Here is a 21,191-nt window from a genome sequence, read left to right as displayed (position 1 = left end):
AGCTTGGGTGAGCTTTTTAAAACAGTGCTGGGCTTCCCTCCCTCTCCCCCAGACAGAGGCAGCCCAGAATAAGATTACTGACACAACTTGGACTTCATTAATATAGGTTTTTTTTTTTTTTATGTTTATTTATTTTTGAGAGATACAGAGACGGAGCGTGAGCGGGGAAGGGGCAGATAGAAAGGGAGACAGAATCCGGAACAGGCTCCACGCTCTGAGCTGTTAGCACAGAGCCCGATGCGGGTTCGAACGCACAAACCGGAAGATCATGACCTGAGCCGAAGTCGGACACTTAGCCAACTGAGCCACCCAGGCGCCCCTAATATAGTTTTTTTGAAAAAGAGAAGCAGCGGGGCGCCTGGGTGGCGCAGTCGGTTAAGCGTCCGACTTCAGCCAGGTCACGATCTCGCGGTCCGTGAGTTCGAGCCCCGCATCAGGCTCTGGGCTGATGGCTCGGAGCCTGGAGTCTGTTTCCGATTCTGTGTCTCCCCTCTCTCTCTGCCTCTCCCCTGTTCATGCTCTGTCTCTCTCTGTCCCAAAAATAAATAAACGTTGAAAAAAAAATTAAAAAAAAAAAAAAAAAGAAAAAGAGAAGCAGCTATTAACCAATCAGGTCCTACAAGAAAACGTTTTAACTATTTGCTCCTATAAAATAGCGTTATTAAGAACTCACAAAGTTATTAAACTTCTGTCATGTAAAATGGGAACCAGAATGCAAATTGCAAAAATAAAAACTTCAAAGATTCCAGAAGATCTATTAACAATTTCAGGTATCAGATACTTTCCCACACCAGCTCTGCCTGTTTGCTAATCATTTTTCTAAAAATGCTTTTAAAGTGTATCTAATGTAATTCATCTCCTTCCTTAATTATTGTCAAATCATGAGAGAAACAAAAGTTGTTTTCTTAGAAGATTCACATATTATTTTTCACTTGAAAACTACTGTTTCCACAGTAACCAGTACTGATGTCACAGAATTTTTGTTGTTCCCATTTAAAGAATACTGAGGCATAAAAATGTTTTTATGAATTCATCTAGATTAAGAAAAATGTAAAACAGACTACAAACATATAAATGCGAGGTTTTTTTCCCAAAGCTTATAACCAAATATTAAGCACTTAAATATAAGTGTATTTTGAGATCAGAAAAACACTTTTCAACTGAAGTTAATTTAAATTAGATATTTTAAATGAGGCTGCAGTTTATGAAGTCAATTTTGTTAGCTAGTTAAGAGATGCTAGAATAAATAATGGCTCAGGGGACTCTAAGCAACAATGTAGAAATTCAGAAAAATTCTGTTTAGGTTCTGCAACCTAAAGTCCTAAGGTTTTTCTCAATTTTCTTCTAAAGTTAAGTCTTGTAGAAAATCTCACCCAAGACACCCCCAATGGTCTCGCATCTGTTCTTATGTACTTTTTTTTGGGGGGGGGGGGCGATATACACTTTTGTTCTGTCGTCCCAGTTGTTAAAGAATTAGAGTACGAAATACTGAAAAAAATGTTTACCGAAGTTATTTATATGCTAGAGGAATTCTTACACATATGCACAGGAAGAGAAAAACAAGGTTTATTGTTCACTGAAGTACTGTTTGAAATTGCAAAAAAAATTTTTTGAAACAATCTAAATATTCATAAATAAACCATGAAATAGAAAACTGAAGTTAATAAGATTTAAGTGTGTATACATGGATAAACTTCAAAACCAATGTCAAATAAAAAAACAAATCAAACCACAAGTACATACTTTAAGCCACTTACTAAAAATTTTTAAATACAGCACAGTATTGTACATTGTTTACTTTAAAAATACAGATATGTTATAGGACTATTAAAAAAACAGGAAACATGTATACCAACTTCAAGATAAGTGTGTGTCTGTGGAGGGAAAGAAGAAACGAAGGAAGGCTGCTTAACAGACCAAGCCACCCAGGTGCCCCAAGCATCAAACTCTAGATCTCAGCTCAGGTCATGATCTCAGGGTTCCTGAGTTCAAGACCCACATAGAGCTCTGTGCTGACAGTACAGAGCCTGCTTGGTAATTCTCTTTCTGCCCCTACTCCATTCATGCTCTTTCTCTCTCTCAAAATAAGTAAACTTAAAAAAGATTTTTGTTTAAATAAAAATAAATAAAACTAAAAATGGGGGCACCTGGGTGGCTCAATCAGTTAGGTGTCTGACTTCAGCTCAGGTCATGACCTCACAGCTCGTGGGTTCGAGCCCCGCATCAGGCTCTGTGCTGACAGCTCAGAGCCTGGAGCCTGCTCTAGATTCTGTGTCTCCCTCTGTCTCTGCCTCTCCCCTGCTCACGCTCTTTCTGTCTCTCTCTCTCAAAAATAAATTTAAAAACATTTTTAAAAACGATTCAAAACAATTAGGGCATATACAATGCATTAGATCTATGCAATGAGCACTTGGACATCTTTAATATTTTTTCTATAATTTTTAAAAACTTTATTTATTTGAAAGAGACAAAGAGAGCAAGTGGGGGAAAGGGACAGAGGGAGAATCTCAAGCAGGCTCCAGGCTTAGCACAGATCCCATGATGCTGGGATCATGACCTAAGCAGAAATCAAGAGTGGACACACAACCAACTGAGCCACCCAGGCACCCGTCTATCATTTTTATAAGTTTGAAATAGGTTATAACTGTTTTCAATGAAGTATTTTGAGTTACTTCAGAATTTACTTCCACAGAAAAGGAACTTATACTTATCGAATGACTCTATGACTTTAGGCCAGGCACTGTGACAGGAATCCTCTCAACAACCCTGAGACTTAGCAATTATCCCCATTTCAGAGAGATGAAATGTGGACAAAGAAGTTGGGGCTTGGGGGCTTTTTTTTTTTTTTTTTTTTTTGAGTAGGCTCCACGCTGGGAAGTTATTTACATGCTAGAGGAATACTTACACATGTGCACAGGAAAAGAAAAACAAGGTTTCTTGTTCACTGAAGTACTGTTTGAAATTGCAAAAAAAAAAATGTTTTGAAGCAATCTAAATATTCATAGATAAATAAACCATGAAATAGAAAAAACTGAAATTAACGAATATGATGTAAGTGTGTATACACGGATAAACTTCAAAACCAAAATGTCAAATGAACTCACGACCCTGAGATCAAGACCTGAGCTGAGATCAAGAGTTGGACAACTGAGCCACAGAGGTGGCCCCTGGACAAAGAAGTTTTTTTAAAAAGAAATTCAAGATTCTACAGGTAAAAAGTATACACACTGAGACTTCTATTTAGGTCTTTAATTAAGCCCATGCTGTTTCCTCTATACCAAACTGCCTTTCAATGTTACAGGATAATGTTTATAAATATCATTGTTCCCAGTGATGTATAGTCATAGAAAGGACACTGAAAAACAGCCCATTATTTTTAAATAATGTTTATCACTTAAAACAAATCCCTGATATCAGTTCATCTGTTCTCATGAGTAAAAATGACAAGTACAGATTATGTGTGGGCTTAAAGGGTTTGATTTTGTTTGGGAGAGGTGGACTTATATATATCTAATATTTGAAAGAAATTTCTAGATCCTTAAAGTTCTAGATTAAACTGGAGTTCTGGACAAAAATAATAAGAGTAACCAAAATAATCAAAACAACAGAAAAACAAGTCTCCCTTGACAGATCAACAGGGGAAAAAACTGCTACAGCATAGTCAGTCCGTCCATAATTTAATTAGAGCTGGGCCGGAGTTATACTGCCAATATTTAATTAGCCAAAGCTACACCATAAAACAATGAGTCCCATGTACACTGAAGCTTAAGAACCACCTGGGTGGCTTGCTTGGAATACACTCTTGGATCTCACCTCCAGAGTTGATTAAGCTGATCAGGAGCAGGGTCCAGAAATCTACATTTCTTACTAGCACCCCCCACTAACAACCACCAAGGTAATTCTAATGCAGGGGGTTAAAGGATTAGAAGTGGGAGTGCATTAAGTCTTTACCCCTTCAACAAATATTCACTGAACACCTACAATATGGTTCTAAGAATTGTAAGATTCACTAGTGAACAAAATTAAAAAAAAAAAAAAATCCTGCCCTTAGTTTATTACACCCTAAAGATGAAGAAATAGAAAACAAATACATGACATCAGCTGGTGTCAAGCACTACAAAGAAAATAAAGCAAGTTAAGGGAAATGGAAACAGGGGTGCTACTTCGTACAAGAGTGGCCAGGCAATGCTTCCCTAATGAGGAAACATTTATTAGAGCAAAGAACTGAAAGAAGTAGATATCTGAGAAAGAAGTAAAAACATTATTAATAACTTTCCCACTCTATGAAATAATGTAATGTACAAAATAAGTATTTTAGGTGTACCTTTTACTGGAGAACAGAGGAAAATACTTAAGAGTGTCTACTCTGGATTCATAAGTACATAATATCTCTTTAATCCTCAAATCACTTTGTTGGGTAAGCTAGGAGTTTCCTTGTTTGTATAAAGGAGGACACTGAGGCTCACATTAAGCAATTTGCAAGGACACGTATTTCCTAAGTAATCAAATCTGGATACACACTCAGGTCTTCGTCAAATTCATCATCTTCCAACTATGCCAAATGAGCATGTTTGTTGAATAAACACAGAGCTGAATACTTACGTGCTCAAGATTTCTAGAAAGCTGAAAAAAAGTTACCAAAATATAATTTGTTTAAAAAAAAAACGGAAGAGGGGTTTACTTCTCATCTTTATTAACAAATCTTGGCATATAGCTATTTTTCCCTTTTCCCCAAAAGTTTCCTTGTCAAAATTTAATCATTTATACAGTCAGCAAATCATTTATACCATCCCCCAACATGTGGGAAACATTTTTTTTTCTTCATAAGCTTTCTAGAAGGGCAAGTTTTAAATTGCAGATTTTTAAAAGATGAGATGCAGGGACACCTGGGTGGCTGAGTTGGTTAAGCATCCGACTCCATTTTGACCCAGGTCATGATCTCCTGGTTCATGAGTTCAAGCACTGCATCGGGTTCCACACTGATGGTGCAGAGCCTGCTTGTGATTCTCTCTCCCTCTTTCCCTCTGTCTCTGCCCCTTCAGCACTCTCCTCTCTCTCTCTCTCAAAATAAATAAACTTAAAAAAATTTTTTTAAATAAAATATGAGACCCAATAAAACTGTATTTGCCAATCTTCAGTAAGACATGCATATACAGTACATGTAAATAAATGTGTAATTCGTTGTTTCTTATGGTACACAGTGTGTCATGAATAACTGATAAAGGTCCCCCACCCTACCCACTTCAAGCTAGTAGTAATTAGAGAGCAAGGCATTATACTCTATACTTGAGAAATACAATTTGCTGATAATGGTCCTCACTCTTAAGGCTCCGACAAAATAAGTGCAAAAGAACAGTATAAAGAAAGAGCCATGTTCGATTAGTTAAACTAGTGTATCAATGAAGACATCCTGGAGAAGGCTGCATCTCTCTGAGCCCTGAAAAGCAGATTAAGGTTAACCTTAAAAGTTTAGGGTAAGAATACTGGGCATTATCCTGAGAGCCATGGAAAATTTTGAAGCAGAGGAGTGATAGGATCAAAGCTGTGTTGCAGAGATAAACCAAAAGTGATGAGTGAGTAAGAAGTATAATGAGAACCTAAAAAACAGGGAAATCAGATATTAAGCAACTAGAAGAGCCAGAGTACAAGGTGAGAAGCCCGAAGTCAGAAGGTGACAGTAAAAACAGAAAGCAATGAATGCAAGAGCTAGCCAGTTCTTCAACATCCTTCTCTGAACTAGGCAACTGATAACACTAAATTATTCCATATTTTTATAAGCAACATATTCTTTTCTTATAAGTCTTTAAAAAACTATGGTGCACTAAATTTCCATTTCCAAAAGTAATTTTGAAACGGTTACTCTAAGGTTTTCTAACACAGGGATCAGGAATCCATCAAAACCAGAGTAGGTTTCCTTAACTCAGGCAAACAGTTTAATCTGGCCCCAAAATTAACTCAGTAGTAAGTTAAAAGATATTAAATCCAGAGAAAAGCGACTGAAATTTGGGATAACCAGTTAGCAAAGGAGTCATTAAAATACATACACAGGGACCCAAGCTTAAATTTAGAATAAGGTTTTTATGACAATCTCAAATAGGTATCTGCCAAGACTCTGGAAATAAGATGATACATTCCATTTTGTCACAACTCTCTACCTCAGATGGCTCATTATAGGAGCAGTTAAAAAAAAAAACAAAAAACAAACAAAAACAAAAACAAAAGTATACACTCAAATCCCAAACTCGGCTCAATACAGGCAAAATTCCTACTACGAGAACAGCTGTAAAAAGAAAGGAATAGTGCCAAAACAGACAAACATCCTTCTAAGTAGATAAATGTGACTAATTTGAAAAAACAAAAGGAATAAGAAGGTCAGAGGTTCTCAATATATTCTTTCATCCTTTCTCTAGTTTGGCAACTTTTAGAGTACATGTCAGAGTTTCTTGTGGTAGATAAATACACATAGCTCAAAAACAGGGGTAGCAGGGTGGGGCACCTGGGTGGCTCAGTGAGTTAAGCATCTGACTCTTGATTTTGGACCAGAATCTCACAGTTCAGGAGATTGAGTCCCACGTTGGGATCTCTGTTGCCAGCACAGAGCCTGCTTGGGATTCTCTCTCCCTCTCTCTCTCTGCCTCTCCCCAGTTCATGTTCTCTTGTGCACTCTCTCAAAAAATAAACAAAAATAAATAATTTTTAAAAATAGGGTTAGGGAAACATATCTCCATAGTTTTTAAGAAGTCACATTTGGGGCTATTCAGACAGTTTTTCCAGGAACTATCCAGTTAGTTAAATCAATTCTTTGCTCAACTTGGCTATAAAAACAGCCCACATTCTCTCTTTTTAGTGTTTATTTATTTTTGAGAGAGACAGAGTGCAAGCAGGGGAGGGGCAGAGAGAGAGGGACACACAGAATCTGAAGCAGGCTCCAGGCTCTGAGCTGCCAACACAGAGCCCAATGCAGGGCTTGAACTCATGAACTGTGGGATCACGACCTGAGCCAAAGTCAGACACTTCACCAACGGAGCCACCCAGGTGCCCCATATTCTTTTTTTATTACACATGCTCTGACACCATTTGATCTTTCAGCTACCACTATCTAATTGCTTTTAAATACTTTTTAAGCATCCCTTTTAGAAAAATTCTTAGAAATAGACAAGTGCTTAAACTATTTTGTAAAAAAAAAAAACTTACCAAATACTGGCTATCTTCCAACAAGTAAGATATCCTACACTCAGCCTCCTAGGACCCACTCATTCCTCAAGGCCTGACAAAGCCCACCCTCACACACAGGGGTTCCTACTTCTGAAATTATAAACTTAATGATAACTTTACTCACAAATATGCATAAGGTCTATCTGATTCTCCCAACTACATGAAAGCTTAGAACAGGGATCTGTTCTACACTTTTCCACACCGGTACTCATTACACACAACTGAAAAGCCCTTTCAAAAGGTAGGTGTTCAATATGTCAACTGATAGCATCAAGGGAAAAAAAGCTAGTTCTTTGTCTAAAAATGGTCTCTATCAGCCTGCCCTACTCTCCCCCTCTTTCTCCCAAAAGAAAACAAGTCCCAGCCCTTTCAGGCTCTCTTCATGCTGAAGGGGTGATAACTTTCTTTGTATAGTCAATACATGCCAAGTGCTTTTAAGACATTATCCTTTAATCTAAAAACTTCCAAAGTAGGTTTCTTTAGTTAAGGAAGTGAAGCTTGGTTGGTGGGACAATATGAACGCAGCTCCTAAGCTAGGAACTTCTATCACACTATGGGCACCAAAGCAGATTGCACATACCTCTGTCATTAATGAGTCAGAAACAAACATATCTCAGGAAGAATTCAAAACAGTTAAAAAAAAAAGAGAGAGAGAGAGAGAGAGAGAGAAAGAAAAGAAAGAAAACCCTCTAGCATACCTAAAGATTCAGAAGAGAGACGAGCATCAGTAAAGTGAAAAGTTGCCGATTTATTTAAGAAAAGCACTCATATGGAGCCATTTTAAACGTTTTTAAAAAAAAAAAAAAACACTATTCGCCAACCCCCTTCCCCACAAAATTAAAAAGCAAATATGAAAAAGAATTTCTTATACACAACAGGACTTTTTACAAAATAGTAAGAGTAACACTGAGATGGTCCAAGATTATAAAAATGCAATTAACAAAAAGTTCTGAGTTTCACACTCTGTTACCATATTAAATTTCAAGATCAACTGTAATCAATGAAATGCAAATGCAACAGTAAGGTCCTCATTTTACCTATGTGTTGGCATTCATTTTTAAATAACAATATCCACGTGTGAACAGAAGTATTTGTAAACAAGTACAAACCTAACCCAAATGAACACAGACTATATGGTAACAACCTTTCCAAATGATTTGCTGATGTGTCTTCAATCTTGAAAACGTATAGGTAGTTGACCCACCTACTTTTAAAACCATATCCTAAAGGTCAAAATTTATCTACAAAGATGTTTCGCCAGCATTGTTCACAAAAAAATCCCCATTTTAATGCCACTTTAAAATCATGTTGTAAAGATTATTTAATCACACAAGGAAATACAATATGGAATGAAAAAGTGAATTACAGGGACACCTGGGTGGTTCAGTCAGTTAAGCGTCCGACTTCGGCTCAGGTCATGATCTCACAGCTCGTGGGTTCGAGCCCTGCTTCAGGCTCTGTGCTGACAGCTCAGAACCTGGAGCCTGCTTCGGAATTCTGTGTCTCCCTCTCTCTCTGCCCCTCCCCCGCTTGTACTCTGCCTCTCTCTCTCTCTCTCTCTCTCTCTCTCAAAAGTAAATAAACATTAAAAAATATTTTTTTAAAGAAAAAGCAAATTACAAAATTACAGTAAGATCCCAATTTAGGAAAAATTAAATTATGCATTCAAAAGGATATATACTAAAAGATGTACACTAAAATGTTAGCAGTACTTACTGATGTAGAAATGTTGGGGTTCAGGGCCGACGGCCAACCAAGAATCTTAAGACCTCTTCAGTGCAAAAGGTGGTTTTATTAAAGCATGGAACCGGCTCCATGGGCAGAAAGAGCTGCACTAGGTTGTGATGGTATGACTGATTACATACCTTCAGGTTGGGAGGGGGCTTAGGGACACTGCAAGTCTCTAAGGAATTTTGGAAACAAGGTTTCCAGGACCTTAAGGGGGCTAGCTACTGTTAGGAAAAGTTCATTATTACTGTCTAATAAAACCTTAGTCACGAGATCCTTGAGATGTGTATCAGTGGGCCATATACTTGGAGGATGATTGCTGACATGTATTTGGGGGGTAGAGATAAAAGAAGTTTCCAAAGGAGTTTTTATATGTTAAAGTAGACTTACAGAATCCTCTAGGACCCTAGAGATTGGGATAATGTTAAGCTAATATTGCCTTTTGCCCTTAGCAAAGTGTCATCATTGAGGCAGCTGAGTTCCTAGAGGAAGGTCACTATGCCTGTCTCAAGACTTGTCAATGGGCTATAAGTAGCAAGGAAATTTAATTTTTTCTTTTGCCTTTGTTTCCCATATCACTTACCACTAGTTGATATTATTTTTACTTTCTTCTTTTTTATTTTATTTATATTTTCCAAAGTCTATAAAGATTTACTGCTTTTGAAATTTTACAAAAATTAAAACTTTTACAAGGTATAAATTATCCACGACTTGTATTCGATTAAAAGCTCTGACCAATCACAAGTTCAGCTATAATTTAAATGCAGTACATTTCTATCTTAATATCTAATTGTAAGACATTTGGCATCAACAACATTGTTCAACCTTTCTGAGAACTTCTAGCCTACACTTCAGAATTTGATAAACAATACCCAAGGCCACTGCCATTCTCCTGCAATAAAAAGTCTCTCAACTCTAAACAAAATTTCCACAGTTCATATTGACACGTCTATTTTAAAATTAAAGGGCTGATGAAAAGAAAGCGATTTCTGAAGATGTGATTAACAAAGGTCTTCAAAAAAAATCTCAGAAGAAGGATGATTTCGTGTCAAAGTTTCCCTACAACTTATTTCAAAAAAATCAACTCCCTCCCATTCTGATAAAAGTGAATTTAATCCAACTTTTAATATCTCATGAACCCATTCATTCAAATATGAAAAAGTAGCTCATTTAGCATTTCAATTTCACCCCCTTTAAAAAGTTTCTTTATAGAAGGCTTTAAAGTTTCTAAGTGCCTTCACAGACTATTTAACAATCAAAAAACAAAAAACAAAAACCCTGGAAATTTGCTTAAGTTTACTAGGGCAGATATTACCTACCAGGAAGGAAAAAGTGTTATTATAGAGCTAGCATTAAAACCTCCATTCTAAATTAAAGCCTCCATTCTAATCCATTCTGATGATCGTAAGAAGTGTATAGAATTCAAAAGTAAGTCTTTGGTTAAAATAATATGTCCTAAGCACTATCCATGGCTCTACTATAAATGATTATTACATGTAGGGGGAAAAAAGCTTTTAATGGGATTCACAATTTGTATAATTTCAAGTCAATCATTCTTGAGGCACTCTTGGGCATAACAGACCCGTTAGATTCTACACATTTACTGTCTGAAAACTCAATGCACTCCACTTGGAAACTGCCATGACCTTAACTAAGAAATTACTTCATACTGAATCCTATAATTGAAATAAACAATTTCAGGGGCACCTGGGTGGCTCTGTCGGTTGAGCCCCCGACTTCAGCTCAGGTCATGATCTCAACAGTTTGTGAGTTCGAGTCCCGCATCAGGCTCTGTGATGACAACTTAGCTCCTGGAGCCTGCTTTGAGTCTGTGTCTCCCTCTCTCTTTGCCTCTCCCCTGCTCACACTGTCTCTACCTCTAAAAAATAAATAATCTTAAAAAAATTGACAATTTCAGAAGACTGTTTTGCCATATGATTAACTGATTCTCTAAAGTGCAAGTTTATTAAGATGAAGACGGCTGAGAAATATGCATGTATATTTTTATCTTATAAAAACTAACAAAGGTCTTTCAAGTCACCTATTGTGAAACTTAACTTTTAGTTCAGAGTCTCATTTTAAATACTATACATTATAGTAATAACTACCATCAACAGAATGTTTGCCGGTGGGTTAGGTGCATTTATCACATTTAATACTTGCAATACCCCTAATCATGAACACATTATCAGCATTTACAGATAAAGTTAAAATGTACCCACTACCCTTGCTCAAAATAAACCTTTGTCCACACTGCAGTGAAAAAAAAATTAGAAGAGACTGATTGCAAATATACACATCTATATAACAGCATAGTCGAATTGGCACCATTCTTACATGTACATTACTGTCTCTTACACACAGACAGCTTTACAAGTTACAGAACACTTGTACCTGTCATCTCATTTGTTCCCACAACAGCCCTATCATGGGATTATCATCACTGCTGTATGTGCGGGGCTTCAAGGCTCAGAGAGTTTAAGTGATGTCACTCAGCTTTTGATTCCTCATTCTTTCCCACTGCACTATCTTGCTTCTCTGTAATTAAAGAAACATTACCCCCACAGAGTATTATGCAATAAAAAGATGAAATGTACTATAGATCCTTGATAAGCTCTTTCATAAGTTACATAGTTCACCAACAAGTTACTAGAGTACTGGTTATTTGATGCCAGTCACAGAAATATAATTTGTATGAATAATTTCCATTAAGACAGTACATTACCCAGACATCCCCTAGATCCTACCTGTACTGGTCAGAAAACTAAACCCCAAATTAGTCAAAATGTACACTATCTCCTTGGGAAAATAGAGAATGTATAAATAAGTCTTTCATGACTTAACAATTCCTTCTAATAGATATCATCTGCCCATAAAACCGCCTACCTACAGCCATTTATCCCACAGTAGATAGTGAGGGTGGCTACTTAAATACACATTTTACAAAAATCTACCTAAGTTTAGCAAATATACGTACACATAAACACAGAGAGATAGGATTACCCAATAACTTGAAAATCATTTGTAAAATAGTTATCTTGGCTTTGCACTTCTGAATATTTTGTACTTCTCAATGTACTTAATAAGCAAAGTTGTTCTACTTCGTGAATTCTACTTCTTTCTATGAATTCTTCTTTCTACCTTTTCCCTTTCTACTTTAAAATCTCCTACTCCACTTAGTGACTTGCTGTATCGTTACTCATTAACTGTCCCAATCCTTGAACAACTGAAGTTAAAATTGTTGAAGGAAAAGGCACTTAAAATGGTTACTCCTTCTGTCCAGCTGTATATAAGTCCAATGTGTTAATTAATCTAGATGATGCAAAAAAGAATCTCCTGGTAGAGAAACGACATGTACAAAATTGGTTGAAAAAGGTTTGGGGGTTTGTTTGTTTTCAGTAGGGTGGGGGGAGGGCAAGCTGGATTTACAAGTCACAACTGCTTTTTGTCCTGCCTATCCTTCAGGCATCCCTAAGGCTCACTATGAAGATGACAGAAACAAACACAAATCTTTGAGTTAGAAGTTGATCTGACACTGACATGAAAGCAAGCACTGATTTCATATGAATGTTGCAGAGGTGGTGGTGATTGGAGAAAACAGTTCCCAGATTGTAAACGTTAACTGAAGATACTGACACAATTTTAAAAAAAAAATCAGTAAAGGAATGTATATAATATTGCTCTTGTGTTTTTACAGTAAGAGTTGTTGCTCTCCGACTGCGTTAAAACAAAATTTTATTCATGTTTTCTGCATATTAAAAAATCCTATTGTATCAATTGGTAAGCTATTAAATGTCTATAAAACTAAAAAAAAAAAAATCATTAGTATGATTTCAGACATCATTCAACAGTTTTACCCTGGCATTTCTAATTATGCCTGTGATAATTTTCAAGGAAGAAAGACCCATACTCTCCTCCAAGTCTACAGGGGTAAGAGTGCCTCTGAGTAGTTTCTGTGACTGTAGACAAGTCAATATCACTCCCTCCAATGGGATCTCTCAAAGGCAGATTTTAAGAAAGAAAAAAAAAAAAATCAAAGCAAGATGTTTAAAGCACTTTATAAAATATCAAGGATTATCCTATTGCCACCATATTTTCAGACTGGTGGAGTTTTTTCAACTACTCACTTTTAAAGCTATAGAGAAAGCCCTCAACCATTCTTCCGTACTAGAGGTGATAGGGAACAGTAAAGGATAGGAAGAAACTTAACATGGGTAATGAATTCATTGGGGGATCAAGTTCAGCAACTCAATACTCACATCTATCTTCCTTAAGTTAAATAATGCCCAAGAAAGTTTACATACCTGGATTTTAGAACCCTAAATGGTTTACAGAGAATACCATTACATTTTTTAAAGAAAAAAAAGGGGGGTTCCCCTGTAGCCACCCCAGAGAAAACTTCTGTAAGCAATAAATCACCGTTACAAAAAGTTTGACTTCCACTCCCATTCCTTACATTTCTGTCTCTTAACTTTGAGAGCCTGCCAAAAGGCTTTGCTCACAATCATGTCAAACAAGTATTTGAACGAGCATAAACAATTTTTTTATGCATCTTGCTAAAAGTATCGCGATTTAAAAAAAATTTTTTTTAATATTTATTCATTTTTGAGAGACAGAGTGCAAGCGGGAGAGGGGGCAGAGGGAGAAGGAGGAGACACAGAATCCGAATCAGGCTCCAGGCTCTGAGCTGTCAGCACAGAGCCCAACGCGGTGCTCGAACCCACGAACCGTGAGATCATGACCTGAACTGAAATGGGACGCTTAAGCCACTGAGCCACCCAGGCGTCCCTCTCACAATATGTCTTGAACTCCAGCATGGAACGATGGTGACAGTTTTCCAGGTACTCTTAACAACTGTTTAATACTAGACAGGTGGAAAAAGCACAATTTTGGAAAAGGTCTAACAATTTCAAGAAAGTTACTTTCACTCGTGAATATTCAAAAATTTTATCCTAAAGTTAAAACATAGTGGCAAACTGAAATCAAATCCCAAATGGACACACTTGACTTAAGGCCGAATCTCATTTTAACTCACAGTTTATTTTTCCCTATAATAAATGCCTCTTAACTGTAAGGCAGATCTTTCTTCACCAAATAAGGAATTTTGAAACACCTTACTAAGGAGATTTAATCACATCCACAGATTCCTATCATCCTACAAAGCCATTAAAATACAAGAGTACATAAGTACTTTATAAAGATCGTACATTCCTAAAGAGAGTAAGCATTTCTCTTAAGAGACACAAAGCACCTTCGTAAGATTGAGCTACTGGAGTGGCACCTGGACTCACCCCAACTCAGTTCTTCAACTTTACTTATTCAGAAAGCAGAGGGAGACAAAGAGTTGCTTCTACAAAGTCAAAATAGATGAGTCCCTACTCATTCACAGCCTGTCTGCAAGGACTTTAAACACAAATCTTAAGAAGTTTTTTTTGGATTTTAATGTAGTATTGAGAGACTTCAGAGCAAATTAGCAGGTTTTAGGCAGTCATTTGATAGGTATCGTTACCAAGTGAAGGGCTACTCCAGAGTAGGGGGAAAAAAAAGCACACAAACACCTCTGAGTAGCAGACAGAACATTTAATAAATAGTGAGCCCTATTATCAACTCTTAAGAATCACATCTCTTTCCAATGTACCACAAAATAAAAACAATGTTCATCACCACGACTAAGTCATAAGTTATGCTTCTCCTAATAAGGCAAGTACATAAACACTCTGAAACTACATCTAAACGGTCACCATTAAAAAATATATATTATATAAAGCACAAGAGCTTACACACACACACACACACACACACACACACACACACACCCACTACAGACCTCTAGAGTCCAAAAAGATCTAAATTAATCAATCCATCAGCATTCCAAAACTAATTATTTGAGAATTCCAACTAGAAGAGATCTAAAGCAAAAACCCTTCTCCTCTGGTTGTATTTTGGTTTTTCTATGTAAACAGTTCTGTCAAGTGCTTTTTTTTGGCAGGCAATAATAAAATAAACTTTATTTCCTGTTCTTATCCCGTATCAAACTCTAAAGTTATCATCGCCTCTGACATATGGTCACACGTCCAAGGGTTACTATGAATGATGAATACATAGTTCACATAAACTTTTCTCTTGAAGTGTCTTCATGGATAACATCTTATCAAAATGTTTTACATCTCATCTCACTAAACCTTTATCAGATTGTGGAAAGAGGAATCTGAAGAACACAAGTTCACGTTTAGTGTAGTTTATAAAATCTTCTCTATGCCCCGGCCAGACTTCCCTAACCGTAAGCTTTTACTGTTTATAAGCATTGAAAAACTTCATGCCTTAAGTACTATCAAATTCTCAATCAGGATTTCAGGCGTTCGGTTCACACCACAGCAAAAGATCAAATGCTGAACTCCTAAAAATAGGGGTGTTAGGAGAGGGACACAAACACTCCGCTGCCAAAGCAAATGCGTCTTGGAGGGGCAGGGGCGCTCCTGGTACACGTACAGTAGGAGCTCACATTCAGCAAAACCGGGGAGCGAAGGATCAGGTGACTTCACACCACAGACCTTTCAGTCTGATCGGGCCTCACTACCGTCTGGGTGACTAGTAAACGGCTCACAAGCCTAGTTTAACAACTAAATCTGGACTTGCATCGTAGCCACGCGCAACCGGCGGGAGTGGGTTCGGGGCCGAGGAGCCCCGAAACGCGAGCCCCGGGGCACAGCCCGTGGCCCTGCGGACTGCGGTTCCCTCCTGGAAGGGTGTCTGAAGAGCTTTCCGACCTGGCAGCGAGGTGTCTGCTCCCCCCCACGCGCTCCGCGTCCTCCTCCTCCGTGAAGCCCATAAAGCCCTAGCCACTCCGTCCTCCCTTTCTGAGACAGAGGGCAGCGAGTGCCCGCCGGCAGACAGATCGCCCTGCCGCGTCCGGAGCTCTCCAGCACCCAGCCCGCTGCGCGCCGACTTCCCCGCGCCCCCGGCCTGACGGCAACGGCTCAAGGCCGCCCCTCCTACGGTAGGGGCGGACCGCGGACGGAAGAAACGCGGCAGGCGGGAAGGGGGACGGGCGCCCGGGCGCAGACGCGCGAGCCGTCCCGTTCACCGAAAGATGCGGGAGACCGCGGCCCGAGGGGCCGCCCTTTCAGGCCGGCGCGCAGCGGGGAGCTCGGGGCGCGGCGGGGGTTAGGCCCCGCGGCCGCAGACGCGACGGCGGGAAGAGAGCTGAGCCAGCCGCGGACGACGACCCACGCCGCCTGCGGCCGGTGCCCGCGGGTCCGAGCGGCCCGCGCCCTCTCCCCACCGGGACCCCTGCGGCCTCCGCCCCGCCGGCGCGTACCTAGGAAGGTCGTGGACGAGACGTGGTTAACCCCGGTGTTTGGGTCGCTGGTCCGCCGCCGGCGCCGCAGCCCCTGGTGCGGCTGCTGCCTCCGCGCTGCCTCGTCCCCCTCCGCCATCTTGTACCGATTTAAAATTAACTCCCCACTGACGTCAAACGCCGCCGCCGCTTTATCAACCTCCCGGGAGCGGCGGGACGCTGGCGGGTCCTAGCGCCGCCAGTAGCCAGCGCCTCCTTGTCCTCCCCACGCCCTCCCCCGTCCCGCCCATCGGCGCCTTCGCTCCGCCTCCCGCCCTGCCAGCCTCCCTGCCCGACTGTCAGCCTGTCCCTAGGCTTTCCTGGCCTCCCGCTACTGGATGGGATTGGGCGGCGCCCCCCACCGCGGTCACCTGGCATCCGCACGGCTGCGAGCTCCAGTACCACACCCCCTTAGCGCTGGGCTGGTCTGTGTGAACGCAGAAGGGATCTCCAGAGAACCAAGTCCCTCCTTCCCAGTTCAGTAACCCAATTCTTTTTACAGCTCTTCTTCATAATCCTTAACTCGTGCCCTGCACGTGCGGTTGCTTTCGCACGCCTTTCTTTCTCTTTTTTATCCGCCACCTTCTGTGGGGGATACCACCCTACCTGCCTTCCTCCTAAGCTGTTGCTCTGCCCTGCTTTTTCCTCTTGATCTTTCCTCGCCCAAGTCCCTAATGTTGCTCCCCCTCCAGAAACCATCCTATGGTTTATTTGCAATAGCTCCCATCTGCTTATGAGACCCTCCCCCCTATCTTCTTGACTGCATACCTTTTCCTGCCCCTAGTACCTTGCAGGGACAAGCCAGAAAGCACTGTCATCAGAAAATGAATTGTAGTAGGTCCTTTCCTAACTATGATGAAACCTTCTTGTGAGGATCCAGTGATATCCTGCAGAAAGTGCAGGTCACTTTTTAAATAAACACCAGTCCGTGGAAGCTTCTGTGAAACACAGTCTCTTTTTCTTTTGGTTTCTACTACATCACCAATGCATTAAAAACTCCTTTTCCTGGTAAAGACAGGCGTCCAGGTATCTGAATGCTGTCTTGTCCACGTCTTCTCAAAAGTCTAAATATCCTCGGCCTTACCTCCTGCACAATCTCTTGGAAAGCACTGGTGTCATGAAAGCTTCAGGGTGCCATTTTAGAGGAGTTTTCATGGGCTGTCTGTTTATTCATCTGTTCTCTGTCTTTATGGAAAGGGACTTGAAGCTCCTCCTGGACTTCCTAACTCCCTGCATCCTGGTTCAGTACCCTGGGGCAGCCTAAGCTCAAGCCATAAGCCTGGCCTGATGAGGGATTTCCTTTCATAATCTCCCTATGCGGCATCTATCTAGTATTGCCAACAATCTGCTTCTGCAAGGTATCATCTTGGGCATGAAAAAGATGCACAAATGAGTATTTTTTGCAGTCAAAGAATAAACTTTCCGTTAGAGTCAGCAGTGAACTTACTACTGGGTGCACCCCCATCAGGAACCCCCAGGGAGTTAAGGCTGCACTCCTCCTAGTCAATCGACTAACTGGTATCCTTTCCACGGTCAGACACTATATTAATGTCATAGAATGCTACTACAGTGCCCCGAACAGGCCCACACAGCTCCCGACTTCAAGGAGTGTCGAGAAGCTAAATGCAAGTACAGTCAAGAGACTGAGCATTGTCCCACGGTCGCCTCATATCTGTGTGTGTTGGAAAATCCATTCTTTGTTTTCCCCAGTCAGCTATCCCTCTTCAGTTTCTCATCACAGTGAGACCTCAGTGTTACTGGCAGACTTGTCCATCCCCCACCCTCCCTTCTACACAAGCGTGTGTAAAGTCAGTCTTGACTTCTAAATCTCTGTCCAGTTCTCCTCTCCATCCCCTCAGACTCCCTCTCGATTTCCGCACTCATCATTTCTTTCCCACTACACCGAGGTGGCTTGTTGCTGGGGGCCCTTCTGCTGTGGGTCCTCCACGCAGCCACTGGCTTAAGTTTTCTTCCATGCAAGTTCGGTGATGTGATTTCTCTGCTCAGGATAAAGTCCAAACTCTTCGGAATAGTTGCAAGGCCTTCATGATTTGGGCCTAACTACGTATCGAGCTGCATTTTTCACTACTCAGTCCATTTATTCCTCATTGTTTTCATTTAACAAATGAGTTCTAACACTGTTGTGTGTGCTGAATGACGAGTAATGAACAAGACAGACAAAATTAGTTTACTTAGGTTTTTTTGGTTTTTTTTTTTTCCTTCCTACAGCCCACACAGACCCCTCCAGTATAAGAAAGTGAGCTCCAGGGGCTCAAAGATCTGTCTTATTCAGGGGTGCCTGACTGGCTCCGTGGTGGAACATATGACTCTTGATTTCAATATCTTGAGCTGAAGCCCTATGCTAGGTGTAGAGATTACTTTTAAAAAACTCTGTTTCTACCACTGATTCACCTAATGTTTCAAAACCTCCAGGTCCTCATTTTTTATAACTATTTAAACAAAATTCTTATGGGCTCAGATGAGTGGGTTTCAGAGCATTTTTTTGACTGCTAAATAGCTAACATTTATGAAATGTTTACTGTCCCAGCCACCCTTCAAAGTACTTATCATGTGTTAAGTCATTTCATCCTTTAAAACAATCCTGAGAGGTATATGCTCTGAATATTTTCATCTTACAGTTAGAAAAAACTAAAGTTCCAAGAGGCTTAAAATGTGCCTAAGTGTCAGGACTGGCCTTTGAAGAAGCCTAGGCAATCTGGGTCCAGAGTTTCTGCTCATATCCATTGTGATAGTGTTCATTTTACACACTGTGAATTCGTGGAAGGCAGAAACCATAGCTTATCCACAACAGGTACTTTGGGATTCTGCCTTCCGTTAGTGTAAATTGTATTAAAAGCTATGTCTTCCAAATACACAACTTTCAAAATCTTTAAATCCGATGAATAAATGGGCAAAAGATGTCCACAGACAATTTGCGACAAAGGCATTATAAAAATGGACCCTAAACATGCGAGAAAATGTTCAGTTTCGCTCATAATAAGAGAAACTCAAAACAACATTAAGACACCATTTCTCACCCATCAGTTTGGCAAAAATTCAAAAGCTTATGATTACATCGTGTTGGCAAGGACATGGGGGAAAACAGGCACTCACACACTGCTTTCTCACTGAAGATGCAAAATGGTACAGCCCCCATGGAGAGGAATTTGGCATTGTCCAACAAACTTCATCCGCATTTACACTTTGTCCTGCCAATCACACTTCTGGGCAATAATTCTGAAGGCACAACTCCAATAATACACACACACAAAAATTGCACAAGGTTATTCACTGCAGCATTATTTGCAGTTGCAAAATATTAGAAACGAGCTATCCGGGCATAGGTGATGAGTTAAATAAACTATGATGAATACTCATAATGGGGTAATTCGTTGCTGTAAATGGAGAAAAGAAAGACCTCTATGAACTGATAGGGGTAATTCCCAAGAGATATTCTTACCTGAATAAATCAAACTGCAGAAGAGCATCTGTGGTATGCTACCTTTTGAGTGACAGGAGAAATAAGAAAACGTGCGTGTATCCACTTATCTGTCCAAAAGAGCTCCGAAAGGCTAAACAGAAAACAAGAGTTCCCTGAAAGGGTGGTGGGTGGGAATAAGGCAGAAGGAATACAGAATGGAGTCATGCTTTTCTCACTATACCATTTTATATAGTGTTGACTCTTGAAAACATGGTTTCACATGATCAAAAATTAAGTTGGGAAGGGGTCTCTAAAACTAAAAGCAACCAAATAAATGATTATAAAAGTATTTAAATGAATAACATAACTGCACTGAAGAGGAAAAAAGAGCCAACTAATCCAAGTACTTTACAAACATAGAATCAGACTATAAACATTTCTCAATCTTGGTCAGGGTAGGGGGAGAACAGCAAACAAATCCTGAAGCCTTTTTAGTAGGCTTGTTTTGTAGAGGTATGGGCAAAGCAATTCTGAATCTATTTTAGATGCATTATAGATTATAGTATAGATGTATATAATATTGATATATATCATCAATCTATAAAATATATTTCTATAGTATAAGTGTATTTAGATATGAGTAAATATATAAACATATTTTAGCTGAATGATAGATGAGTAAATGTGTTGATATTGTTGAGAGCCAGGGTTCTCAATGTGGAAGAAGGGTCATACAAATAATGAAAGGGGGAAAGCAAGGTGAATCCTATGGGATAGACTACATTGAAGGTATTGATATGGACTGAAGCTTTATAAAAATGATACATACATGTGTGTATGTAAGTGTAAATGTGCATATATACGTATATGCATACATACAGATTATGTCTGTATATGTACGTGCATATATTTCCTTTTCTATCCACAGAATATGCCTATAAGCAAAGACACCCAAGTAGCAATGATCATACCCAATGCCCAAACTTGGTCTCTAATATGATTCCCTACTGAAAGGAAGCAGGAGTCATAGAGAAATCACTGGTTTCTGAGCTAGAACAGGGTGGGTACAAGATGATATATGAGCATCATTTTGTGACAGAATAAGGAGGTACTCAAGAAAAAAAAAAAGATAGGGCATATCAAAAAGACACACGATGGGTCTCCCACTGGCCAATTTGAAACAATTAAGGACCAACACAATTAAGGACTACAATGAATATAGAAATAGAGAAAATAAGAATTCTATGAGTCTTATACAATGACAGATTAGATAGATAAATAGATGATAGATAGCTAGATAGATAGATAGATAGATAGATAGGAGGTAGACAGACAGATGAAGGGAGACTCTTGTCTACAGTAGAATGCTGAGGGTCAACTGGTAAATGTGGAGACCGTGCTAGAGTTAAAGACTCATCAATTTGCAACCATGACAACAAAGATTGGGTCAGACAAGAATCATCAATGGATTACTAAATCTGGGGTGAAAAT

General features: G+C 39.7%; 1 protein-coding gene across 3 annotated transcripts in view; it reads right to left on the bottom strand.

The window, feature by feature from the left end:
* Positions 1-16,404, bottom strand: part of ATL2 (atlastin GTPase 2) — a 58,691-nt gene extending 42,287 nt beyond the window's left edge. The window contains exon 1 of one of the 3 annotated variants that reach the window (XM_030311282.1): positions 16,262-16,404. In XM_030311282.1, the coding sequence (XP_030167142.1) occupies positions 16,262-16,379 (118 nt within the window). In that variant the 5' untranslated portion in view covers positions 16,380-16,404. The remainder of the gene's footprint in view (positions 1-16,261) is intronic. The other 2 variants (XM_030311280.1, XM_030311281.1) reach the window with 2 other exon arrangements.
* Between the last annotated feature and the right edge of the window lie 4,787 nt (positions 16,405-21,191).

Source organism: Lynx canadensis, chromosome A3, assembly GCF_007474595.2.
Source record: "Lynx canadensis isolate LIC74 chromosome A3, mLynCan4.pri.v2, whole genome shotgun sequence".
Taxonomy (NCBI): Eukaryota; Metazoa; Chordata; class Mammalia; order Carnivora; family Felidae; genus Lynx; species Lynx canadensis.
Note: the sequence above shows the minus strand (reverse complement) of the source record. Positions and strands in the feature narration are given on the sequence as shown.